Genomic DNA, 27,859 nt, shown 5'->3' with positions numbered 1-27,859 from the left:
AAACCATGATTTAATCAGATGTTGCAACTATTAGCAGACCCCGCAAGGGGAAGCAGTAAAAGCTGGTCAGGGATTGGCTATGAACAGAGATGCAGCAAGGTCCCACACATTTAAAAAACGAAGCATATAACCAATAGAGTTCCAGCCCATGACATTAGATGCTAACAAATACAAGGCCACAGTTTGGGGAGAACGAGAATGTGTAGAGACGTGCACAAGACAGTAACTTGGCAGACGACTCATGCTGCCCACTTTAGTAAAATATACATTTAGGAGTAGAAGCAAAGCACCAGACAATGTGAGCACCTTTACCAAGAACATATCGAAATAGTTAAAACCAAATTGTATAAACCAATAAATATATTATGTAATGCAGGAACATAACATGTAGCGTGTCCTGGCACTTATTAAATTACACCTGCATTTAGATATTCAGACCATGCACACCCACCCATTCACTGAATATACTATTAAGTCGTGCACATGATCACAGTACAAGAGGCCAAGGAGCATTCCCCATGAAGTCATGTAGGCACATCACGAGAAAGGAAATAGAATGATAACATGTTTCCAATGCGAAGTCGCAATATTAACTGTCAGTAGAACAGTCACAAGGGTGAGAACAGTAAGTTGGTGCCAACCTTTTAATCTCATGGGAAAGGATGTGAAGTATTCTTTTTGTAGCCACACTGTTCACACCTCACAGTTATATTGGTCAATTATGATGGAAGCAACCCACTCCAGGACATCTGGCGGGCCATAGCCAATCAGCAGTCAACTTGTATATGAAACATTGTAACTTGTCAACTGTCCAATACAATTTGTGTTTAACTAGATGATCCCAACATGAGATCATTAACATGAGGTAGTCATAAGAATAGTTGCGAGGGCTAGGATAGACAAAAAGGGCTAGGTATTGTATAGAATTACCTATAGAGCAACCAAGACTGTCCAATCAGTGAAAGTGAATTTTCATACATCTTGAAACATTGTTCAAAATGTCACTCCACTTCTCATATAAGCCGTCATGTAATGATGTAATGTCGAATGATTTGTGGATTGTTCCTAGCTGTGGTTGCATGTAATACACTGTTTTTTCTTGCTTCCGTGCCCTTTTTATTGGCTCATTGGATTACTTTTAGAATATTGATTTTTAGGCTTAACCCTACAAGCTCTGGTTTTGTTTCCTCTTTACTCTTACTTGGATTACCACTGTGACGAGGGAGATTCTTCCCCAGGCTCTCTTGACTCTTCAATCTTTGGTTATCTCTACTGTGATGAGGGAGATCACTCCTGTGGCTCTCTTCACTTTTGAGCTGCCCCAAGCCACTACCAGGACTCCCGCTACTCCTGTTATGTGTTGGAACAACATCACAGTTCATTCTGGGGTGCTAGGCTAAGTGGCGTTGTTTCTTGCTTCCTTCACTCGGCTCCCCACTACGTCCTTAGGCTTCACATAGACTTGGGATACACGGCTCTGGCGCAGTTGCAGGACCACGCGGTCCACCTCTCTGAGGTCACGCCACCGCTGGCTTCTTTCCCACTCCTGCACTGGTCAGGAGATTGGCTTCCTCTGCAGCACTCTGCTGACCGTTCTTGGATGTACCCGCCACTGGGGATCAGCGTTGTTGCAGTTACGTGTTCCCTGGTTGGAACTTCCAGGGCTGGGCTAGCTTCACACTGGCTGCCCTCTCTATTTCCCAGTCCTTTCTTGCTTTTTATTCCTTGTGGCTGGATGCTCCGCAGTGTAAAGTCAAAGTCCTTCTTTACTGTTGTTGAGAAAATCTTTATTCCTCCTTAGGGCCAGCTCTTCTCAGTACTAATGGTAATGCAACCTGTTATTACTCTGCATGTTTCTTTGGCTCTTCTTTGTCTTGATCATATTAATTCGTGGATCAACGGCATGTAGAGAAGCAGACCTATACATTGATGGAATCCGCCCCCCTCAGCTCCGACATATGGGATGAAGAACCAGAAGAGCCTGTGCATGACACCAGGTATAATCCCAATACTGCATTGAGTGTATAAGAGACGTTATGGACTCAGACAACCATATCGAGAGTGCCCTTAAACTGACGTGGTAGCAGGAGTTTTGCAGACACTGCTGAATATCGAAGAGCTGTAAGGAAAATCTGGCAGGTGGAAAGTGATGTCTTAAGGAAAAGAGATGACGTACCGAAACAATGTAAGAATACTTAAAGAATGAAGGTATAACTGAAGAAACAAAGTAAGCATAAATAAAAGTGAGAATAAACCATACATACAAAGATAAGGAACCAGATTATTAGTGAATGTATATACGCAGAAACGCAAGGTAGATGAGTCACATAGAAGATTGCTGCCCAAGAAAACATAACATGGGCGAGGCAGCCATGTTGAAAAGATGGATGATGGCTTTAAATAATAGTAAGAGAAAGGCTTAAAGGAGAGAGATCAGGGCTTACAGAGCTGACAGCCTCTGGAAATACAAATTTGTGCATGAACAAGGAATAGCTGTTGGCCAGAGATCAAGGATGCCACAGCAAGCAAGCAATAACTGAAAGGTACAAAGGGAGTCACGAGGATAAGCAATATACGCAGGACCTATTTCTCTTAGATTAAGTAATGAGCAAACATTTGAGAATGTCAATTATTGACGATCAAAGATGCTTAAAGCATATGTAAGAAGGAGCAACTAAGTCTCCATAGCCCAAAAAGGGTAATGACATTCAACATAATTAAATCAAATTGAATTAAACGGAAAGGCGATATGGACAAAATCATGGTCTCTTCACACGTGGTGTAAGACCAGTAAACAAGGCCTATTCATGAGGTCCAGACGAAGATAACAATGTACCTTAAGTCCCCTTAAAGTTCCGGGGAAGAGAATATCAATCAAGGTCATGTACAAAGCAGAAGCCTTGGCTGAAAGCTTGGCTGATGAGGTGGTAGACTAATTGGGCAAGTGAGCAGTAGTCTGATGTTGTTCTCTGCACCTGGGTTTTGTTTTGCTAACGAGCTGAATGTCCAAGGTTTGGTGAAAATGCCAACCAATCAGCGGTCCTATCATATGGTGATCATACATTGTTGCAGAGGCCAATCCGCTACTATAATATGTATTATACGTAGTTAGAGGTAAGTTCAAGGCATGCCCACTAGATGTGGGGCAGCCAATCATGTTAGTAACACTTACAGAGACTATAAGTAGATATGTTCCCCTAATCAATCACTCCGCCTGATAGGTTTTATTATTTGCCATGTAGGATGACGTCAGATCTGACACATCGAGGTAGAAAGCCTTTGTGTAACTGAAATGTAGTTGAGAGAGTGTGGACTACAATTTATTGTTCGTCAGGTTTCCCTACCTCATTGAAATGATAATAAAGTAGTATTTTGCCATATTCTTTGTCTGTCTGGTTATTTGGGCCCTAGATCATTTATTATGGTAATCCCATTCTGCACATAAGTATGCCCAAAGGTGGTAGAGCACAGGCAGAAGAGACATTACCATAACAGACAGTAGTGTTATCAGGGATTTCTGATAAGGACTTGGTCCGAAGGCAAAGGGGGTTAGGGAATTCCTACATGGAACAGGAGTCCTTATCCCCATGAAGGGAGTCTCTCCCTATGAGGTCCCGCTTTCCTCCACGCCTAGGGTGACAACTAGGTAGCAGCCTCACCACCCTATCCTCGCAGGGAAGAGTTCCCACATGAGGAGAAGAGACGAGATCCCATGAATAATTACATTAGGTATAGAGTTCAATCAGGATTATGAACAATGAGCCTCCTTGGCATTTTTGTAGTGTGGCACTTTCAAGAACACAGGGTTGAAGGATCGTTGTGGTCTCATCGAATTGTGAATTTAAAAAAATAAAGTTTAAAACCAAGTCCCCATCTAAGGTCCATTGGATGATGTGGAGTGTGTTCTTTATTTAATTGGCAGCTAATTCAGGAATTGTAGGTAGCGCTAACGTGATGCGATTGCTTGTTTCCAGTGACAGTAGCAGTATCGTGGCTCCTTCGTAAATTCTCAGTAGATTTTTTTCAATATCTTCTCTGGGAGCCCCAAGGAGTAGCTGTATACAGTCCAGTCCGATAAGCCAAGGGGATCGATTAAGGATTGTGCAAGTGAAGGTGCGAAAAGGCAGTGAACATTTGATCAATAGGCAACAAAAAAAAAAAATCGTATAGTGCCTCAACTTGAGAGGCCACAGTTGATGGGCTGTCCATTAGGATATCCCCATGGCATTTTCCTTCAAGATCAGCAAATCCTTCAACTTGAGCAAGGCACTCATGCACAGCTTTGCAAGGTGACTCCTCTAGCCTGTTAGGAAGGTATCTGTGACCGGGGGATAGATTGGGGGTAGTGAACTTGAAAGGGAATTCATGCTTTAAGATTGCCTTGAAGGTCCGCTGCTGCAAGTACCAGCAGAATTAGGTGAAGACATTTAAGTGTATAGGACAAGATCCCTACATCCTAAAATCACTATATAGGAAATACCTACATGATGGATTGGATCCAAAATCAGATTTGTGAAAAAAGAAAATAGCATGGGATTGTCAGTAGAAGGTGAGGAAGTTCACTGCCTGCAGGGGGAAATCTATGGTGGGGTAAAGTCAGTCTCTCTGTGCTTGATTATACTCTGCAGAGCACACAAACACTACCTCCAAATCCAGGCAGTGAGATGAAACTGCTGGTTGCACACTGTGCATGGATTACAATCTATTTAAATGGGCATACATAACTTGCAAGAAGCAGAGAATACATAGGAATTATATAGGAGGCAGCATGCCTAGGTGCATATGTAGGTAACCTATGCATGTGTTGCATACCACACGCAACTTGTAAAGTAGTTTCTGGTCCCCCATCTAGTTAGCAGAACATTTACATGATGGGAATAGAAGAGAGTGATGATGCAATACTAAATACACAAGGTAGCATACACATGACTAAAACATTTAATCATACAACAGCTGTTTTACTGTACAGGAGGAATTCACTTAATAGATAAAATATTACACTATGTGACGAGGCCTGCTTACAGGCTGTGTCTGGGAAGGGAGGGACGGAGTCAGTCCACCCCAAACATTCCCTGGTGCTCGCGTGAGTGTGTACAGACCGCCCCCCCCCGTCCCCACCTTACCTATGATGATGGCAAACACTGACAGGAAGACCGCAGCAGGAGGCAGCAGATGGAAGCCACCACGCAGCAGCAGTTCGCACTTCCTGGCAGCCTAACGCAAGCCACGCCAGAAAGCGGTGTAGCAAAATCTCCAGACATCTACATACATTCAGGAAAAGAGGCCTTATTAATGAGGCTTCCACCAGCTCACCAGAGATATTAAACTGAAAAGGTTCATTAGAAGGCCTTATGGGACAGGGACTCCAGTTCCTCAGCAACTCTTCCACTCTCCTTGCCAGAGATGCTTCCGAAAATGGGGCAGAGCTTTCAAACCCTTTTTGAAGCCTCCCTAAACACTCCCCCTGCCAATCCCCCTTGAACCAGGTAAGTGATCGGGCAGGGTGAGTGGCCAATCCTGGGAGGGTGTGGGGTATTTAAGAAGGTGTGAGTGTGTAGGTTAGTTGGGTGAGGACAGGAGAAGGACGTCCAAGAGACCAGAGGAGGCGAGAGCGACTGCAGTGCAGCAGCTATTGTTAAGGAGGAGGTCTGTGGAAAGTTTGTGTGAGTATTAGAGGTGGAGTGGGATAGTAGGAGAAGCAGAGGTAGCAGTAGTAGTTGGGGAATAATGGGTAGTAGGTGGCAGGAGTAGCGAGGGAAGAATAAAGGTGGTAGGGGTGGTAGTCAGTAGTACAGTGGTGAGCAGGGAACCATATCTCTGGGAGAGCAGGACACTATATCCCTGGGTTCTGTAGTAGTGAGAAGGGTGTACATGGCACAATATCTCTAAGATTTCCCGAGGGTCGAACAAGGCCAAGTAGAGGGGAGCGGGACCACCATATCCCAGATTTGTTTTAACAGTAAGAGCAGTGTGCAGTGCACCATAAACCTGAGTGTGTTGGAGCAATAAAGGTAGTAGAGAGGTAGTGGTAGTAGTGAAATTGGAATAGTTAGAGTGGGAAGAGCGACAGTGAGTGCGAGAGGAGGGAGGAGCTATTGGCATTAAGTGATAGAAATGATAAAGAGGGGAATAGCAAGAGGTGGGGAAGTAGAGTGAGAGGAAGGAGGGAAGAGGAACCAAGGTAAAGGAACAGTTGGGACAAGCGGCAGTAAAGAATAGGAGTGGGAAAGGAAGTAAGATAAAACGGTGGAGGTGAAAAGGGAGATTGAGAGATTGGAGGGACACTAATGTGGTGGGAGGAGAATAGATTAAGAAATCAGTACAGGAAAGTGTCAAGTGTGAGAGGTTGTGAAAGGTGTGTGCATGACACTAGGTGAACGAAAGCACCATTCCCTATTCCCGGAGAGACTCACCAACGATAGAAGAGGGAAAGTTAGAAGCTCCCTAGGGAGACAGGTAGACTGCTTCTTAGGGAAAATACCTATAGTCATAGTTAGTAGAGAAGATAGGTGTTACCGATCTTCCCAGGCCTGGGGAATTTGAGAGAGGAAAGGGACGGCCCGAGCGGCAATCATCCTCAGTTGCTTAGAGCCCAAGGAATCAAGAACAGAAGCTGCCATTCTGAACATTACATTTTCAAATAAACACCCTTGGACTTTTCAGAAGAATCAGCACTGTTATTTGTGGCAGGACGCCCCGTCACAGCAGGAATTTGATGTGCAAAGCTAAGATTGTCTTGACTTTGATAAAGTTACACTAATGTTATGTTCTTCAATATGTATACTGGTTCCATCATCACCAGCGTCTAGCCTTCTCCAAGAAGTAGTATTTTATCTGTGGATATAAAAATAGGATTGGGTGTATAGTAGGTGATAGGAGAGGGGATTAGTCGACAAAACTTAATGGGGGAACAAAACGCATGAGGCTATGAGGAGGGATAATGGTTGTTAGCTGGGATGCATGTTTCTTAGTTCCAATTAGTTAGTGGTAGGCATGAGAGAACGTTTAAGGAGTATGCTGCCATGACAGGGAACATGCCAGCCTATGGACTGTATAGTAAGCAGGACTCCAAGACTAGGGTCAGGCCCCCCCCATAACAGTACATGTGCCTTCTGAACTGTGAAAAAAAGATTCATGTTTCTCGATGCAATAGAAGTTCACAACAATGTGATAGAAATGTTAAAACCTGAAAAATGCGCTAGTACGTGGTACATCAAAACACTCTTTCAAATCCTGCAGAAATAAGTGTGGTTCACTAACTGGAATGCCCGGGTTGGAAGCAAAATATTTTCTAATCCTTGTTGGCATCTTCAACCTCTCACGCAAACAAACATGATCAGTGCTAAGCACACTACACTGATGTATGGCCTACATTCCTTTGTAATGTTCCTCTCCAATTTCAAATTCAAAAACATCAATAGGTTTCCAGTTAGAATGAATGCAAATGTGTGCTCCTAGAAGCATAGTTAAAATGATTGAATGCAGTAGATTTCTGAAGTGCAGCTATCAACTCTCAATTGCCTTTCAAGGCAGTCAACTGTGCCTTTGCTAGCTATGAGCCATTAGCTGTTCCACTGTTTGCATACATATTTCCCAAATGCATACTTCCAAAGAACTTGGAGAGGAGAAGAAATAGTCATTAAGTAGATTATATGTGCAACATTTGCAACCCGCTGGTAACTAAAGCTGCAACTGCGATGACAAAATAAATGAAACCTGGGAGCCAATTTTCATTACACAGTAAGATTTCTCAGTCAATTTTACATCACACGTCCAATTCTGTATGGCATAGACAGACACAAGTTCAGTTCAACTGGAAAGAACTGGCCTTACTCTTTAATGCCTCTACCTCTTACTTTAAGTAGGGAGCAAAAAACTATGGAACATGCTGCCCTTCACCATCTGTGCCAACACAAAGCACATCAACATCAGAAAGAAGCGGAAAAGGCTCCTGCTATCATGTTTGGAGGTTATTTCTCTTAACTCAGAAGCATCTATAGAAGTTCATTGATTTGCAATGCAGAATTATATACATCTCCACATTGTGCTAATCCTCATTTGCATTGCCGTTAATTAACGTAAGCCTTTACTGCCATGACCCGATCCACATCCATTTATTGAACACTTCCAAGAAATCGATTGCAAAGAGAACCCAAGAGAACCCACCCAAAATGTCAAAACATTGCCTGAGCCTGTTGTGGCCAAAAAGGAGTCCACCCATCCTCCACAACACCACACATCTACTCGACCCAGTTTTCTGCTGATTAGCAGAAACTCTGCCCTATTCATTCCCATCTGCCCTGACTCTCTAGCAAACACGGATTGGTTACATCCAAAAGAGGTTCTGTGATTTGTATCCAAACTTTACTAACACATGTCCTTTAGCAACCGATGTGGCTTGGAGTGCAACATTCACAAAAGTAGCATACCCTCCCTTATTGCCCACGTGCACCCCTCTTGTCCAAACCTCTACTATCCCCATTCACATTCTCCTAGCCCTAGTTCATCCATCTTTACAATCTGATTCCATACCACCTGGCACCACACAAACTCTGCTCTGCCATTCTGCACCCATGGAATTCCTCCTCGCGTTACTCAGCCACTAAATCCTCTCCACACTACTACTACCACCATCACCACCATTTCCATAGCAGGCCTTTCCTCTGTAATCCACCTCCTCTCACTCTCCCGTGGCCCTCAAACTCACTCTTTCCCTACCAACCAACATATCACATACACCCTTCCTGCCATTCTCCCTACCATCACAACCTGACCATTACTCTTTTCTGGCTTGTACCTCTTTTTCACACCCTGTTAACATGTTCCAGTCCTGCGTTTGTTTCCCCACCTTCAGCTCCCACTTATCTTTCCTCGAAGGAGTCATAAGTCTGCAAAGGGTCAGGTCATTTGACCCACAATACTTAACAGTATCAAAAGCCTATTTTATCTCCTGCTTGATGAGCACCCCTCTAGCACCATCCTAATAACCTACTTCTCCCTGCTACCGACCAACCCCTCTAGTCCATCCTACTAACTTCAGATCACATTTCAGTTCCCTAGTGCTTGACACTTTGCATTCCCCCTCTAACAACCATCTACTCCACCTACCTTCTGCTCCCCTGGTAAGTGGGCCCCCTTCTAACACTATTGCAGGTTTGCAATCTATACCAGCTCCCCAGGCAAATACCTCAATTCAGATACTTTTGAATTCTTCTCAAAAGGAGTTGCAATACACACTTAATCAAGGAGATATGTTTTTTCCTAGTACTCTGCCATAGTCATAAATGAGAAAATGCCTACATGGTAGAAAGTCATTTGGATGTACAGCACCGAAACAGGACAGTGTGATGAATCGCAGGTACTGACCCCATCTCCCCCAGGGGTAGCCCCCCCAACACTCCTAGACAAACCAATACAAATGCCTATATGGGACATTCCGGTAAACCGAAGAATAGGACACTTATCTTTGGCTGAAAGCAATGCAAGAATAAAGTGAAGTGCAAAAGAAAAGGTAGATATCCCGTTAATACAAGACGAATATGTAACTGCACCGAGAAGGAGAACCTGATGCACAGGGTAAGCCCCCTAACATCATTACGCTGACGGGAGGCGGTGCAGAGGTCTGCCATGAAAGACACAACTTTTGGAGAGTGAGAGAACAAAAGTACGAGACACTGGAAGGCCAGCATGTCCAGACACGAGAGGAGTGTCGACAGGACAGAGCAATCAGCAACCCGGTGGTGGGGTGCCCACGCAGTGGAAGTGGTGGTCAGGATGCCCAAGGAACAAGGCTGAGACTGCCCGAATTGGAAGCGTGTGTCGCTTCTGAACCGCCATGCCAAAGAAGAGCGGGAGTCCGACACGGACTCAAGAAAGTGAAGCAGCGAAGGCAAGAGCGAGAGAGAATCATCCCGAGCAGGTGCCAAGCCCAACCACCGTCCCCCGTCAAGAGCAAGGTATCTGGAGAACCAGCAGAAGCGGGAGGCCGACCGGATACCATTATGAATCAATGAAAACTCATTTCAGTCACAAGAATGAGAGAGTGGGACTAAAACTGTGTTGTAAGCAGATAAAGATCCCGGAGGAGAAAGAGAACTATTGTATGAAGGTGAAGCCTTGTTCCAGTACTGAAGACTGGGTCATAAATAAAATACAAAGTGAGAACCGAACTGAAAAGACTGGATGGGGGGGGGGCAAAGAAAGTACAAATAAAGTTGTGTTGGGCACTAATAGTGAAGAACCCTGTTGGGAAAGAGAACGGTTGTTTGAAGGTGAAGTCTCATCCCAGGACACAAGACTGGGTCCTAAATAACAACCAAAGTCAGAATATAGGCAAACAGTCTGGAAGATAGGAGCTAAACCCATATCTCCGGGATTCAAGCCATAAAGGAACAGCCATAAGTGTGAGAATGGGTGGTGAAGATAGCCTAGAAGAGGAGGAAGAATACTCCGGGCAAGTACTATGTAAAGGAAGATCTGAGAAAATAATATAATTCAGAAACTGAGTGTCAAGAAAGATTACAGTGGAGGAGCCTATAACCTGAGAAACACAGAAACCAAGAGAGATCAAAGTTTGCTTGAAGAGGTACAGGAACTGATCAAAGACTGTCCGTCCCACAGAAAGGAAAGACAAACTTTAACTGGTGAATAAACTGGAGAGGCCAGGTGAACAGAGACTTCCCTTGGTGTATTCAATTTAGTTTCAAATAGTGGTAGGGCTAAATAGGACAGTTGAACAGAGGATAACATTCTTTTAGACTTTACGAAGACGGACAAGCACCCTTAGTTAGGAGTGATATTCCTGCTAGTGATAGAAACTGTTAAGCCTTTTCATATTAGTTTTATTTAAAAAAAACCTAAAACATTTCTTCCTTGTGTCAACTCTTTCTTCCGACCCTCCACAAAAGGCAGCCACAGTATGCACACACCAAACTCTCGCCACACCCCTGCATTCAGTCACAGCATCCAAATGAATTGTCTCTGCTGAAGTGCTATCTGACCCAAAAGGTCTTGCACTCCTTACACATGTGCCGGCCTCTGGCAGGCAACCCTGCCTTTGCAGACAGTACACGACTCAATCATGTACTGCACATTTCCTGAAGGCTGTTCGCTACTACACATGATGCATTGGCAGACCACCCCCTCGGCCCTTGCACCTGGGGTGAGAGGGCCAAGAACTTTTTTCGTTTTCCTGATCGACTGACAGTTTCTTTGTGTCCTAAACTGAAGCCTCTCCATGGGTGCAACTCGGATGTGCTTTCAGGGACTCTCAGTATGTCACAATTAGAGTGATCCACGATGCTTTGACTCCTTTGCGCATCAGTAGTTGTGCACTCCCCTGGAAGGTGGCAGTCTGATTTGCAGAAGGTGTGAATCTGAATGTTGCATTCTTCGGCAATAAGTGGTGCTCCTGAGCTGAAAGCCCATTGTCTGTTGCATAGCTCAACGTTATTCCCCATATGTGAAAGGAAGCAGTTCATGCATCGGAAGATGAAGACAGTACGTGCCAAGATCTGATTTGTCTGGCTACACGAATGATGTATGGGATGTTTGTGAAGTAGGCACATGCAATGCGTGTGCCTTTGAAAGTTTGACTTTGGCGATGACCAGTGACTTGGTGGCTATTAGATGTTTGAATAGATGCACCCTCTCGATTAGAAGCAGATTTCACACAGAGCTTTCAATATTCCTATATAACCATAGCATTTGCTCCATTCTTTTTTCTAACCGTGGGACAAGTCTTCAACATGAGAATAACACCTGGTCAAAGAAGATCACAAGGAAGCCTTGAAGTGGACACTTGCTAAAACCTCTGATGGCAAAGCAGTTCTTGTTTCTGGGGAAGCCAGACTTCCCAAAGAGACCTGGTGGAATTGGCAGCTCTGTGCTCTCTGCTCTGAATCTGGCAGGCACAGCTGGATTGAAAGCATTGAAGGACATCTCAATGAAAAGCCTTGCTGCTCATCTCTGCATAGATCTATCACAAAGAGACAGAAGCATCAGGAAGCCCCAAGCGCTGGGGAAGGATAGAGCCTGGGGCCGATCATTATGGAAACCAAGAACTAACTAACTGAAACAATTGCATTGGACTCTGTACAGTCACCAGTAGATTTGAACTCTGCCTGCCAGTACACACCTGCAGTGCATCCTAGATACAGCAATTGGTCTGGTCTTGGGTTCCGTTTCTCATCCTATTGATACATCATTGCTCTACTTGCCTTCAGCTGTTCATTCTCACCATCAGAACCAGTGCAGCAGAAGCAAAGACGGGCACTGGCGTATAGCAAGGGCAAGCCTACATGACCAAGGCAGATTTTCACCATTAGGCTTAGACCTAACTCGTCAAGTTACAAACTATGAACACCGAAAGGCCCTTTACCACTAAGTAACCTGGGAAAGCCTATGGCAATCCATGTTACCCAGCTCTAGGTCAATCTCCCTCCCTTCTGACAAAAGAGAAATGGTCCCAACACTCTTGCATACAGTAGTACCTGTCACTAACATATAAGCTCAGAGGAGACTTGTGTGCTGGCATATTTTGCCATCATGGCCCTTAAAGGGTTTGTCATGCGGAAATGACAAAACATGAGAAAAATGCATTTTGAGACCAGTGAAAGGGCTAGAAATATATGTGGGTCCGCAGTGGAAGACCGATGCAACGAAGGTTCAGAACTCAGTTCTTTGCATTGTGCATGCCCTTGCACATGTTCCAAGTAGGCACAGGGAAATTAATGACTAGCCCACACATATGGAATAAGGGCATCAGGATGTGCACATATATGATGGCCACATTCTGCGGCGCTTTGTGAATACTGTGCATTATTTTGCCAACAAGTGAAGGTATACACATGCCGGAAAATGCTTTGTGAAACATCCCGATGGAATCATTTTTAAAAACTTCTCAAAAATGGGTTACAAAGGGGTGTCCAGAAGCAGTGAAGGAAACATGAATTTTGTTTTCATATTCTCTAATGGGCAATGTCATTTTAAACCACCCCTCCCCCCATTAACTACAGCTCCAAGAGTCATTATTTTACTTCTTTCTGGAGGGGATCTTCCAGAGAGACCTGTTGCAGGACATATGGGATCCCAGGGAAGGCAACCCACAAAAGAGGCAGTATATGAAACAGCAAATCAGTTAAATCCAACTCAAGGAAATATTGCCACAGCTGTAAGCGTGTACAAGGTGATCCCTGTCCTCACGGTTTTTGGGGCCTGAAGAAGGCAAACATCAGGACATTAAAGGGGAAGTGAAGTATGATGTGTGAGCAGTGGGGTTTGTACGTTATTTTAATTTTTTGAATTTTATTGAGCATTTGGTAGGCGCTTACACAGGAGAATTGTGTCTCTAAGTGCCACAAGGCTAAATAGGAAGGAAACACGGGAGGGAAAATATAGTAAATATACAGTCGTGGTCCTACTGGGCCTTGTGGTATTCGGATGTGCGAGTGCAGTGAAGAGATGTGCAGGAGATAGGGATGGGGGGGCAAGGAATGAACAAGTGCTGGTGGGGGGCCTGGGAGGAAAGTGCAAAGGGGAGCTAAGGAGGAGCCCTCAGACTAGGTTCAGGTGACTCCCAAAGATGCGATGTAGAGCTGCCAACCAGGGGTCTGCAGGGGCAGTGCAGCGAGGGTGGGGGGTGCTGGTATCGACTGCCTAGAAGGGCCTGGTATCCTGTAAGATTCATGAGGACCAAGCTACCAGTCTCAGCGGCAGTGGGGTGATTAGCAGGGAAGGGAAAGAGGTAGAGAAAATCAGAGTTTTTAGTAGTTTCCGTAACTTAAGGAGGTCCGGCTCAAGTCTGAGAAGGGCAGGGAGGCTGTTCCAAAGGGAGGCACCAGCCGAGGTGATTGACCTGCCCCCCACTCTCTGCTTGGAGAAGCGTTTGACAATCAAACAGAGTAGCGGAGTGTTCTAGCAGGGGAGTATTTAGGGAGGGAACATTGGAGATAGTATGGTCCCTTGTGGATGATGCAGAGGGTCTTGAATTTGATCCTTGCAGCCACTGGGAGCCAGTGGAGATATTTCAGGGCTGGAGAGATATGGTCCCTGGTCTTGAGGCCAAGGATAAGTCTTGTAGCCCTATTCTGGATTATCTGGAGGGGTCATAGGGAGGAAAGAGGGAGATTGAGAAAGAGGCCTTTGCAGTAGTCCAGCCTAGGGTGGACCAGAGCTCTGGAGACATTGAGCTTCTGGGGGAAGTTGAAGAAAGGGAAAATGCATCTGAGGAGGTGGAGCTAGAAGTGGGCCTTCTTGTTAAGGTCCATGATGTGAGGGATGAAGGAGAGAGCAGAGTAGAAGATGAACCCAAGGTTGTTGGCGTCACAGGATGGTGAGGTTAGAGGGCCCAGAGAGGGTAGCCAGAGAGTAGGAGGCAAGGAGGGCGCAGGTGTCCCAATGAGAAGGATCTCCATTTTACTGGTATTAAGACAGAGATCGTTAGCTGCATGCCATGCCTGAATGGCGGACAGACAATCTGGGATGAGAGAGGAGGAAGAGGAGCTAGTAGAGGGAAGTTTAAAGGAAAGCTGGGTGTCATCAGCATAGCACTGGAAATGAGGACAGAAGGCTGAGATCAGGTGAGCCAGAGGGCCGAGATAGATATCGAAGAGCCATGGCAATAGGAGAGAGCCTTGGGGGACACCACAGGTTGGAAGTGTGTTGGTGCAGGAGAAAGGGCCCAGTTGCAGTTGGGTCGATTAGTGAGGAAAGAGGTCACCCAATCCAGTGCCTGGTGAGTGATGCCGAGGGAATCATGGAGTTGTTTTATGAGGCTAGAATGGAAATATCAGAGGAGTCTCTATCCCTCAAAGGCAACCCGCTCACTGTGATCCATAGGGTGTTTCAAGCTCCAGTAGGTATCGACCATCTTAAAATCAAGTGAAACAGACTTTCCGCTCCCTAGAATACATAGCTTTGGATGCCAGCAAAGAGAATGAACCAAGGACACAAGTGTGATCTTGCAATGTAAATCGGAAAGGGTTACAACTTCTGGACAACACCTTGCATCACCTAAACGAAACCCGGGTCACATTTAGTGCTCTCTGTCATAGCAAGTACATGACATAAGTTACTGAGGGCTGGACATATTTAAAAGGAATAATCTGATCAAGAATGGGAGCCACAGAAATGTGTGCAATTATACTCTGCGTGGCTCCCTGTCACTTCTCTTCTTTAGCCCTCATGACCTTTAGCAGGCATGCCCCACAGCATTAACAGGTAGACTTTACTTCTGGATATTGTGGCACATGATTGTATAGATCTGAAATCGCTGGCATTGCATCTTAAGTTCCTTGTCCAATTCAGGTCCATTTTCGGAATTGCCAAATACAGGGTGCTTTTTTATTCTAAAGACTACAATTGTCATCATTCCTAATCCTCACGCACAGTTTAATTTCCTGCAGCGGGATTCCAAATGCTACAATCTGTGCAATCGCCTCCAGTTGCATACGTGAATCCCTGCTCACACAAACCTCTGTACAACAAACGTATTAGTGAGGACAAATTGACATGGCCCCAACACCCAACTCCTTCAATACTAAATCAAGGTTTATCCAATAACAGCTACTTGAGCCACCCTTGTCAATACCAATGCCATAAAGGCTCCAGTACCAGCTCACATGTACCTGCTTTGAACACAAATAATGACTTCTCCAGCACCGGCTCACATATATGTGTTCCAGTCAATGTTTTGTATCAAGCCAAACACAGTTCAGATCATTTTGAGGCCACAAATAAAATGGTTCAAATCGAACTTTAGAGTAAGAAAAGAAAGTGGCGGACTAAAAGATTGGGCTAGGTTTGCAAGTCATCGGGCATTGAGAGAAAAGGCCGGAGTGTAGTCCAAAGGCAGGATACTATCCCATTCACCCCTCCCTACTTGCAGTGTTGCTTCTACTGCACTGAGCCCAATGCCATAGAAGGGTAGACAGAGGCTTGTATCAATGGCCAGTTTCCATAGGTTTTCAGACATTAGCCAATTACACAACTGCCACAATCAAGCCACAAATCAATACATCATCATGCTCTAATCATTTGATTTATGTTCAAAGTTCAAGTTAAGACTTGTTGAACTTGAGTTCATCTCTCATATTAACCAGCAGGCACCATACCTGTTATTTTCTGCATCCACGAAGGCAAGATCCACAATGAAAGACAAAGGTTTAGGTGACTTGAAGCAAATATGACAGGTTAGTCCTGCGATTGTTCCGTCTGATGAAACAGCAACGGCCGAACCACTTGGAAAGTGAACAGAAAGAGGAGCAATCCCATCTTCATTTTCAAGATCCAGCACAGGAATTTCAACATGTAGTATGGAGTCTCTGTGTTCGAATACATAAGGATTCTGTTAGCAACCAGTGAAGCGTGGCTCCAGAATCACTTTCAAAAGCAACTTTTCGGCAATAAACAAACAGAAAAAAAATATTGAAGGTAAATGTAATTTTAAAGTTGCTGCCCAAGAATATATGATTGTAGACATGAACTATAGAGCATAATACTAATTTCGAATTCAAATGCATTTACCTTTCAGTAATGAACCACTAATGGGCTACGTGGGTTTTACTTCTGAATACATCTCTTCATGGTCTCAATTGATTGTATATATTGGTAACGTGTGCATAGGAAATATGTGATGGGGTGGCGTGTTAAATTGAAAAATATGTTACATAACAGAACTACATTATAATTCTGAATTCATCGGGAGGGAGGATATATAGGTCGAATTACGTTCAATGGTATGTTGCACCTACCGACAGTCTCCTTCCCTCATCTCTGACTGTCTTTCTGCAATCCAGGAATGGTGTGCCGCCAACGACCTCTGCCTTAATGCCAGTAAGACCGAGATTCTACTCATCGGCACACCCACTCCCTCCTTCCCTGCAGCTCTCTGGCTGGCCTCTCTTGGCCCTCTTCCTGCTCCTACCTGCAAGGCTAAAAACCTCGGGGTCATCTTGGACTCCACTCTTTCCTCTCGCCTCACGTTTCTGACGTTTCTAAGAAGTCACACTACCTGCTGCACCTCCTCAGAGGTATCCTTCCTTTCCTCTCCTTCCCCCAGAAGCTCACTGTCTCCAGAGCCCTGGTTCTCTCGAAGCTGGACTAATGTAACAGCCTCTACCTAAATCTGCCTGCCTCTACTCTCCGCCCTCTGCAACTCATTCAGAACAGGACTGCGAGACTTGTCCTTGGCCTCAAGCCCCAGGACCGCATCTCTCCAGGACTGAAATCGCTACATTGGCTCCCTGTGGCTGCGAGGATTAAGTTCAAAACCCTCTGCATTGTCCACAAGGCCTTCTGGGGCCTGGGGCCAAAATACCTTCAACTCTCCCTTCCTAAATATCTTCCTTCTCTTGCACTTCACTCATCCGCCTCCAACTCCCTCAGGGTCAGCCGCTTCTCTAAGCGACGAGTTGGTGGGAGATCTCTCTCTGCTGCAGGGGCCTCCCTCTGGAACAGCCTTCCTGCCTCCCTAAAACTTGAGGAGAACCATCTCCGGTTCCGGAAGTGCCTCAAAACCCTCCTCTTTGCTTCTGCTTTCTCTCCCTCTCTCGCCTGCTAAATCACTGAAATTGTACTATATCAGCAACTGGGCCACTCACCAATCCCGGTCCTTGGCCCAGCCACTCTTCCCCTGCACTGCCTTCCCGGCAACCCCTGCACTGCGGGACTGTCTCTGGATCGCTACAGCCCCTCTGCCCAGCACTTGTCTGCACTTATCTTGCACTTGCCACCAGCTGGCCCTTATTATTTATCTTGTTCGTTACTAACCGTGTACTGGACTTTCCCCCCTCCCTTTCCCCCTTGCACTTTTCCCGTCCCCTTTACCTTGCACTTGCGCGATCTGAATGACACCTGGCCTAGTAGGACCGTTGTCTGTCTCCCTTTGTCCCCCCCCCTCCCTGCCTCGTCACGCCTTGAAACACTTGTGTATAGGCGCGTTACAAATGCCATAGCATATCATACCTAAGTAGCATTGTTTACAGCGCATCAGAGAAATGGGTGTTACTTATTGCCCATCGGCGAGTAAAGCAACTGTCAATGTGCATTGTGACAAATCTGGAAACTTCATCCCTCCTTCCCAGGCTAGGCTAGGTTTGCCCGCTCAATAAAACCCTCCCTCAGGGTTTGGGAAAGCAGGACCTCACTGGAAGAGTCTCCCCTCTCGGTGACAAGTACTCCCATTCCGATCAAGAACTCCCTATAAGAAATGCACTGCCTGCCTCTGTGGGAGCAGAAGAGACTGATGTTATAGCCATTGACTGGAATCCAAAACATATTGACACTGCTTCCATATCTTTGGCTCAAGGTAATACTGGACTCCCCATGAACCCAGTAGCTGAGAAGCAACACTCCCCCTGGAAGTACAGCAGCGAAAATAAAGGAACGACCAATCATGAATGACATGAGGAATATTACGCACAGGCGAGCCTCACCATGCTGCAGCCATGATGGGCCTGGGGCCCGTGAACAAACGCTGAGACCAAGGGAACAGCAGATGAACAAATCCTCTGCTCTCAGTGCGAGAGCTGAAGAAAGTGGAAAGTGACCGCTGGCATGACATACACCAACAAGAGGGACAATCGGCACCGTCCTCGCTGAGACGGCACTCTGCTGGAGCACACCCGAAGGTGGTAAAGTTACCAGGTTTGCCCAGGGTGCAGGGAGGCGTGCTGAACAGACTAAGAAAGGAAAAAAAGAAGAGCAAGTGGAATTACACCACATACAGGTCAGTCAGACCCCCAGAGTTAATATTCAGGAGTCTTACGGGAGTCTTAGAAACCTGAGTGTTGGACATTGGCAGAGACCCAAGAGACATCCCCAAGAACTAAGAGAAACAAAGGGCCTGGGGTGGCTGGAGCGCTCCAATGAGATAGGTGGAACTTTGAAGAACACACGTAAAAGGGAGCCTGGAGGGTTCAATCAGTCAAACGAAGAACAGGAACCAGGGGAACTTGTAGGCTCCCTTTGTATAAAATCAGTAGAAAGAAAGCAGCCATATTGGTGGAGACAGATTAAGGGAATCATCCCTCCACTTAAAGAACTTAAGAAATGTGATTTGGAAAACGCTTTGAAGAAAGACACAGGAATGTTTCTTTGATGAACTGTTAAGAACAAACATTGCTACTGTAACCTGAACTCCGGGCGAAACCCGGAGAGATCGGAGTAATACTGGTCTGACAACGTTCAAGCCCAGTGAATACTGCTCTGGCTTAATTTTTATGTTGTTTTCTTAAAGTGGTAGGGCCAGATATTTTGGACTGAGACTATTTTTGTTTTGACAAAAGGCAAGCACCTTTAGTTTAGCTGATAGGTATGGAAACCCCTCTTCGCAAAAGGGACAGATGGGGTGTTTTCCCTTTAAGTTAAATAAACACCCTTGAAGTGATGTCCTTGAGCTTGACTTCTTCTGGTTTGCCACAGTATACAATCCCACCAGTGGCAAATCTCTGCCGAAAGACTGGGTAAATTCTATCTATGGGCGTGTCCCATGCAATTCCGACCCTTCAAATCTCTATGCCAGCTCTGAAGAGCAAAATGGTACTCTTTGCATGGCAGATAAGATGAGGGCCAAAATACACCTGTGTTAATATTCGCCTTTTGCTGATGTTATTCACAGTGCACTCAAGGTATTGCCAAAGGTATGCATTTTTAGATGACCACTTCCCTCCCTTCAGTGTGCTAAAAGGCACAACGACTGCCTCGTCAGGGTGATGGGTGCTAGGGCTCTTTTGTTGAAGAACACTCAAAAAGCCCTTCCACCCAATAGAGGCATTGCACTCCAGGAATCCAGGTCATTTCTGCTCAGCAAAAATGCCTGCTTGCTGTCAGAACTCATGAAGGTGCGTATTAGAGAGGGGACCCAGTATTAATCAGCTGCTCCAACACGCATAAACATGCATTACCATTGCATCGTACTGAAAGATGGGTTATAGCAGCAGCAATTTTGCAAGAGCCAAGTGGACCTCAGTGCTGCTTCAAAGGGCTTGTTTTGTTTCCATGTTGCTTGGTAGAGTGTAGTGTTTTCAACATATGTGATGAATTACAGTACAAATTCTGCAGTCCTTCCTTTTTTTTTTATCAGCTGAGGAAACACCAAGCAGAGGGAAAGAGCAGAAACCTTGCACACAGTGATCCCGGTCTGTACCACTTCGTACAGTGAACACAGCTTATAGCAAAGGCCCATACCCCTGTCTGGCGACAGTCCTGTTCTCAAGCCATCTCCAGTGAAACCCGCCAGCATTGAACCAGGCAGCCATTTGTAACAAGTACTGCCCAACCCCCACCTGCACCGAAGCCTGTCTGCAGTGAACGTGGTTAGGCAGCAAACCCTGTGTCTTTGTACTGTGAGCAGTGCAATGCCTGCACTGAGCTGTGTACTGTTCTGCAATGAGTAATGCCTGCACCGAGCTGAGCACTATGTATCTTGCCTGTAATGAGTCAAACCCTGTTTTTGAGTGTCCTACGCCTTCTCTGTCTGGATGGAGCCCTCTTCCCCTGTCTGCATTGAGCAATGATCACAGTGGAATCTTAATAGTTGTGTACAGATGCCATCAGCCAGAGCCAGTGGAGTAAAGGCTTTGTGGAGTAAAGGCCTCATGTAGTGCTCGGGGAGTGCCTTCAGTCAAGATCAGGAAGCATCTTATTGGGAGCTGCAGCCCTGCCTGACATGTTCTCCCAAGCCTGGCTCTCATCTGTCAGCCACAGGCTGGGAGTATGCTAGGGATGCAGCCCACCCAAACAGGATGTTACTGCTGCATGGTCACACCGCACACCTAGCAAAGCGTGTCAGGGAGTGGTAAGACATACACCAACCCTGCTGTAGAGACATATATGCAAAGTTGCCCATGTGCTGTTTAATAGTCATCAGGATTTCAAAAGGAAGGAAGGAGGAAAGAAGGATCTTGCGCTGGGAAACCGGTCCTTCAGAATACAGGCTATGAGGTGTGTTACTAGATTTGTGGTTTTATATAGCTCAGACCTAGTTAGGAAACAGTTCAGCACTGTACATGTTGTTGCGTACAACATATGACGCAAGGAGACTTTACAAAATATGTCATGAGATGTTCCGGCCATAGGGTGGCATGTGATGCAGTAATGCAATGTGTATACGTGGCTCCTAGTTGGAGATTGTAACGTATGGTGCAAGGTCTTTAGTTCCTTACTGAAGTGCAAGAGCGTTGGCGTCAGTGGCAGCCTCTATGTATGGGTGGGGGGAGTGGGCACCCCAACACTTAAGTGGCAGGTAGCAGAGTCATATTAGAGCCCTATTATTTGTAGGTGGACTGTCCTGCCTACCTCAACAACGGAGGTATCCCCCTCACTACTTCAAAAAAAAAAGTTCAACAGGGAGCCCTTTGGGCTCTGCAAAATGCACAATAATAAGAGGCCAGCGGGGTGTAGGATGGTCAGGCCTGCTGCCTCATCATTGCGCTACTAACGTAGGAGCCCGCTGACCAACAGGAGTGTAGTCCTGTCGGCTAGGGCACTCTGTATGGGGCGGACCTTTCCGGTCCGTGTTGTGGACGGTTTTGGTATGCTAAAGGTACAAGGTAAGTGAACATTTGTTGTGTAATTGGTTTGTATTTATGTATACGTGCATGCAGGTGGGGTTGCCTGAGTGCTTGTGTGGGAATTGCAGTGAACCATGAGGAGTCCGACAACTTAGTCGCATGTTCAAAAAGGGTTTTATTTAATTTAAAACGAAAACTCCTAACTTACCCTATAGCTATGAGGGAAGTTCCCTATCTAAAAAAAAAAACTAAGGGTGCATGTCATCTCTGTCCAAATTTGAAGTACTTAACTGGCACTATCCCTTTAGAAAAATACCAGACTAAAAAGAAAAGTGAGGCTCGTTTAATAGCCTCGGTATGGACTTCTGACTAGCCCAATAGCATTCAACTTGTTCTCAGTTTCACAGTTCTTGTAATTTGTCTTCACAGCTTTCTAATTAGCTCCTTTTGGTAAACCCACAAATTTTGTTGGTCGGTGGTTCACTCTCCCTTTGATATGGAAACAGTTTCTGATTTTGAAATGTTTCAATCCCTGAAGGACGACTTGAAAATACACTTCTTCCTTTTCCACCTTCGCAGCATTTGGACTTTCCTGAAGTCTGTTTGGTCTGTGGTGAAAAGTCTCATCTTTCAATATACAGATTTTCTAAGGGTTGTTGCCCAGCCGAGTGAAACTGCTGCCTGTGATTTGTGCACTATATTGTCCATGTTCTGGAGTATTCTGGTCCCCTTTTAATCTGTCAACACAGTACTTTTGTCTGTGCTTTCCTTGACTCTCTTTCTTGGCTGTTACTTCAACAATGATGGAAAGTTTCTGTATCTTTTCCCACTCTTGGTTATTGGGGCTGTGTGCCCGTCTCATTCTCTTTACCTGGCGAATTTTGTAAGCTATTCCAGCCTTATTTTATGTTGTTCATATCCCTTTTCCCTATGGTTCAGAAGGACCAGGGCCCATTACGTTGACTTGACCGTTGGTAGAATTGGCGACTATTTCAGCCTTTCAGTACAATGTTTGTATTATTGGCTCTCAGGTACAATGGGGCTGTGTGCCCATTACATTGGCTCGTTTTCGTACCTGAATCGGCTTATGTGCTCCTGGAAACCTGCAGGACAGTCTCTCGCCCGTAGCTTCCCTCTCCTTGCCGGTGCCTTTCATGGCAGGAAAGATGCTCATCGACGGGAGCTGAGGATCTCTGGCTCCTCTTTACCCTTGAGTCTCCACATTGGTTGCTGGGCACCGAGCCCACCATTGCTGTTCAGTGGTCACTCCACCCAGAACAATAGTTGTCTTTCCGTCCTCTGACTTGCCTTGACCAGAGCCTCTTGGGGAGCCTTGCACACTCGCCTCCATTTTGTCTGATGCTTATAGCCCAATGTGAAACTACACAGCTGCAAATCCAGCGGGCTCTACACAAAGGCATTCTTGTCGTCATGTCTGACGGCACTACATTATCACAAACAAGCACCCCCCTACCTGTATGAGGACCAATACAGAGACCTGGGAACTTGATTTTTAATAAGACTTTTCATGATCAGTTCTTTATGATTTACATTAATGTACAATTTATTACCCATTACCCATCATATACGTTACATTGAGACTCTGTACGTTACCTTGCATATGCACACACTGACAAGCAAGGACATCCACTTTAGGAATATTAGGCACCCTAGCCTTGAAAAAGGATTCCTGTGTAATCCGAAACGCGTCGGCAACTGACATATCAACAGAGGAGCCTATTAGATGCAAATGAAAAGTGCATACATAAAGGGATTATGTCTATGTTTAACAGAGAATTATGTGGGACTTGCAACACAGCTGAAGTGTTCTGTGATTAACCTATGTGAACATTTCCCTGTACTTGCGTAATTTTTGTACACATATAGATATTGACTTTGTCACAACTGTACTTGATCAGTTATATCTTTCCTTTGCAAAATGTTGTCTTCCTACTTACAATTGCTAAAGAAACACGTTGTACGAATTTTGATTTAATTGAATATCACCAGGACTTGTTACTGGGATACTGATTGTATATTTACCTCATCAATGTTTTGCTAATTATTTTCTTTCTGAATCTTTTTGAACTTACTAATTGAAAACTTAACCTAACTTGAACGTGACACATGGCAATCCATATTTTCGGGTCTGCTGCTTCTCACGTTTTATTGAAACATTGGCATCGTCTTTAAGCCCTGGGGAGTGCACTATTGGGCCACTTGTTAGCATATAACAAGTTAGGTCTGTGTTCTTTGCTTTATAGTCTCTAGTGGCCTTGAGACTCTTATTGCCCATCTGCACCCGAAATACTCGTACATATTCCTATTCGCTTCCAGACTAGACATTAAAAATGTTTTCATTATCTTTGCTCTAAATCCCATATTGAACATGTTGTGCCCCCTACCCTCTAACCCTTTTTATGAAGTCCCATCTGGCCATTGGGATGGATGGCTGACAGACTGGACTACTACAGCACCACAAGGGTATGTCACGTGGCTCGACATGGTGTAGGGATCTTTGCATCATGAGATCATGGGCAGCCTGTAAGGAAAACCCATATCTTAGAATATTCTCTGAACCTACTATCGCTTGGCTCTGGATGTCAGAACTTTAAACAGCAGCACAGAACTCTGTTATTTACTGCAAGAGCGATTGGGTCTTCAGCCAAATGTCCCAAGAATGCCCATGCTTGCAGGCTAAGCTGCTTTTAGCATTATCTGTCCATAGCTACCCAACGTAGCTAAGACACGCATTGTATCACACCATCATCTTCTAGGAGTCGAAGGGCAGCCAGTGTAAAAATAAGTGCCCATAAAAAGCAGACATGGAGGCCAGGAAAATTGGAGGCAGTCTCTAAAGTGGTTTTGAGTTCCCATTTCCAAGTTAATGGGATGAGAGCTTACAACAAGCCTATAATGATTTACATCAAAATCAGCACATAGAATTCCAAGATGGCCCTCACTGGGTAATCTAAAAAAAAAAAGAATAGTGCCTCCAATAACGTAAACTTTCTTTGTATGAGAAGATCTGGAGTGTATTTAATGATTTATTTTAGGTTTTTTGTTTCTTGGATGTTTTCTTTCTGTATTTTCTGATTTTTGGACATGATTTTTTTCTGTACATACTTGTAAATATATGAATAAAAAAAATTTAAAAAAATGAAAGCATGAGCCGTACAATATACCACATTCTCGCAGAGCAATGGCTGGCTCACTGCAGAAAAGCAACGACTCCAGAATAGGCCACAAGGGGAGACATCAAAAGCCGAGAACATGCAGAGTAAAAGAAAATCAAATAAAAAATCGTTCTCCTTTGCACCTCAACCAGATTGCTTGGAACACGGGCTATATCCGACAATATAAGCCCACATTGCGAGTATGCGCCCCACTCTACTCCCATTCTTCTCTAGTTTTGTCCTTTCTCAAAATCAAAATAAAAGCTTGGCTTGGCGGCCATGTTCACTGGCTGTTGATCCAGTAGAGTACCGCTTCTGCAGCTTCCTCTTAGTCACTACTAAATTCAAAAAGTGACTTGAGATTTGTAGAGCGCCCTTTGACTTTTTCCAATTCAAGCTGTCTTTGTAGGTTTGTTCTTGTAAATAGAAATGCTCTCCCACCACAAACCCCTTTATCAAAAAAACCCAACATTCAGGCTTTGCTGCAGGGGTACGAATAGTGAAAATAAAAACTTGGGGTGAGTGGCAAGGGCTGGCAGATCCAATTTGTAATGGCCCTTCTGTCACTTATGCATGGTCTGCATTGCATAAAAATTTAACTGGAATCCTGGAACATCCTTAGACCATATAGGACTTCAACACTCACCATGCCTTCTATAAGGCACTCAACACGCCCAAGGGCTGGTATTGGGATACCCACACTCCCCACCAGCCCGTTTTGTCTACTTACTTCCCGTTATCTGCTCTTCTCAACTGGTTAATTTATATTGTTCCTCCCTGCAGCTACCATTTATAGAGCATTCAGAAACGGTCTTGCTATTGTCATGCTTGGTCCTACGTACATGCTGCTTTCTCAAATAAAATACAAGTACAACCGGTCACCGCCCAGCGCCCCACCTCCCCTCTGTACCATCACCACATCTGCCAACTAGCAACAAGAGACCATCTTGATGGTGCATATATTTGTGCTTTGTAAATGTTGCAAAGACATGGATTCAGAGATCGCAATAGAGAGTAAAAACTCCCCTTTGCGATGAATATTAATGAGAGCTGTCAAACACTTAGCGCAAACTGTCTTTCACCCACATAAAAAAATCATTAACAGATTTAAAAAGGACATTTTTAAAATCTTACATTTTTAAGGAAAGGTGCCCAATGTCAATCTCAGAACCACAAAAGAAAAACACTCTGCTCATTAGCATTTGGCAAGTGTTACAATGACAACATCACATTAATACCTATATTGTTCCTTTGCACGTGCTGCTAAAGGGATTCTGTGAGTAAACTGATAGTAATGTGACAAGTATCCGCATAACCTGGTACTACGAGCAAAGTGGTTTAGACTTTGACATGCTCATGATGGGAAATGACTCAAGGATGCTGAGTACTGGGTACTGGGTACTCAACAGTAATAAAGAGAATGAGCTCTGAAACTTTTGATCAACTGAATGGCAAATTCAACAGTTAAGAAAGTCTTGACATGGCACGATGCATGCGAGTTGGAGTAGAGCCATACCTGGAAAAGTTGAACGGAGAAATAGTAACCTCTGCCATTGTTTCTGTATCCAGAGGCACAGGTGCCAGGACCACAAGTGGTGGATCAAAGGATAAACTGGGTGATTTCAGATTTCCGCAGAGGTACAATGGCCTGAAGTGGCTGTTGGGGTTGTCATTCAGCACCACTGGTACTTCGGCTTTGAATGTCCCTTGACAAGCTGATGGGTCAAAAAACAAAATCACGCCAAATAAAACCTTGGTGTTCGCATTAAAAAGGAGTTAGTAAGACATTGTTCACAAACCAGGTTAACAGGCTTTAATTAAAAAAATGTCCTTTAGTCTCCTCTAAGGAGCAAACATGCATTTCTTACACAACTAACTTCTACTTCCCTATAACCAATAATATTAAGTTTCAGTGACTCAATTGGGATCTTTAATAGCCAATTAACCTTAAACGTTCAAGGAATTGAAAAAAAATCTATCTTGAGGTTTAAGAGAATATGAGCGAAGAACAATAGCATTTGAACAAAGGTTAATGAAAATGTGGGTTGTTCAGAGATAACATGCAATGTTCTCATATGGCACATGTCCTGGTCAGAGCTCCTAGACGGGCACAAATTCACTCGCCATCATTAACAAAGGCCATCCAGCAAACAGTGCGCATATGAGTGTTCATAAAATTGTCCAGTCAAAAAGAACCAAATCTACGCCAAGCTTGTAGGACATCCATGCAAAATACAATGAATACCGGGAACCTACACGAAAGTGGCACATCAGTCATTATCCTAAAAATCTGGTGTGTTCTGAGCTCCCGAGGGGAGCCACCACTGAAATATATATATATATATATATATGAATCTGCCTATTGAAGAATGTCTGAAAACACATCTTGTACCCAGTTCATAGGTGGTTTTGCAGCGCCTGCCCTTACAAAAAGGATTTCTGAGGGTACTTTGAGAAAAAGATTGGAAATCATATTTCTGGTGCAAATGTAGACTATACACTCGAGGGAACACTCAAAGCCATTGAAATACTTTTAGGAGTAGCCGTCTGCTTCAATTAAGTTAAATGTTTTTGATGAAGAAGGAAAAGTGAGAGGGGAAAAGGGCCACAGGTGATCAATATTTTTTTAACAAATATTGGAAGCTTCTCTCCACCATTTCTTAATTGAGTTACAGTTCCTAAAATTAAATCACCCTTTTATATGCAGATACAATTAAACAGGATTGGTAAAAAATAAACATAAAAACTTGAAATCACCTTTACTCAAATCGAATACATTTTGAAAAAACTGTTTTTTCGTAAAACAGTATAGAGGTATAGAACCTGAATAATACGGAATCGGTAGAAAAAGTAGTTTAAAAGAAATCGTATAGCCAGAAATGCTGAATTCGTCATTGGAAAAAAAACTTAAATCCATATTGTCGATCAAGGGGAGCAGAGGTTGCTGGGGTGTCCCCTGCTCCCCTTGATCGACAATATGGTACTACTGTGGTTGCGGGGTTTCCATTAAAATGAAAGCGGGGGACAAACTGTAATAAAATGTGTTCAAAAGGACCCTGCAGCTGAAGTTCTGCCTCTCAATGGGGAGGTGGAACTCACGTTGCAGGGTGATCGTAGCAGTGAAGGAGAACAGGTAAATTGGGCATCGAAAGCAAATATGGTAGTATTAAG

At 44.5% G+C, this 27,859-nt stretch overlaps 1 protein-coding gene across 1 annotated transcript in view; it reads right to left on the bottom strand.

Annotated features, from left to right (window-relative positions):
* The window catches only part of CFAP47 (cilia and flagella associated protein 47), a 3,369,192-nt gene that overhangs the window by 2,557,021 nt on the left and 784,312 nt on the right, over positions 1-27,859 (bottom strand). Inside the window, exons 25-26 of the mRNA XM_069639370.1 lie at positions 26,205-26,403; positions 16,113-16,322 (exon numbers count right to left, since the gene is read on the bottom strand). Coding sequence (XP_069495471.1) covers positions 16,113-16,322; positions 26,205-26,403 — 409 coding nt within the window. The remainder of the gene's footprint in view (positions 1-16,112; positions 16,323-26,204; positions 26,404-27,859) is intronic.

Source organism: Ambystoma mexicanum, chromosome 7q (assembly GCF_040938575.1).
Source record: "Ambystoma mexicanum isolate Mex_15411 chromosome 7q, UKY_AmexF1_1, whole genome shotgun sequence".
Lineage (NCBI taxonomy): Eukaryota > Metazoa > Chordata > Amphibia > Caudata > Ambystomatidae > Ambystoma > Ambystoma mexicanum.
The sequence above is the reverse complement of the archived record's forward strand: the minus strand, read 5'-3'. Positions and strand labels throughout refer to the sequence as shown.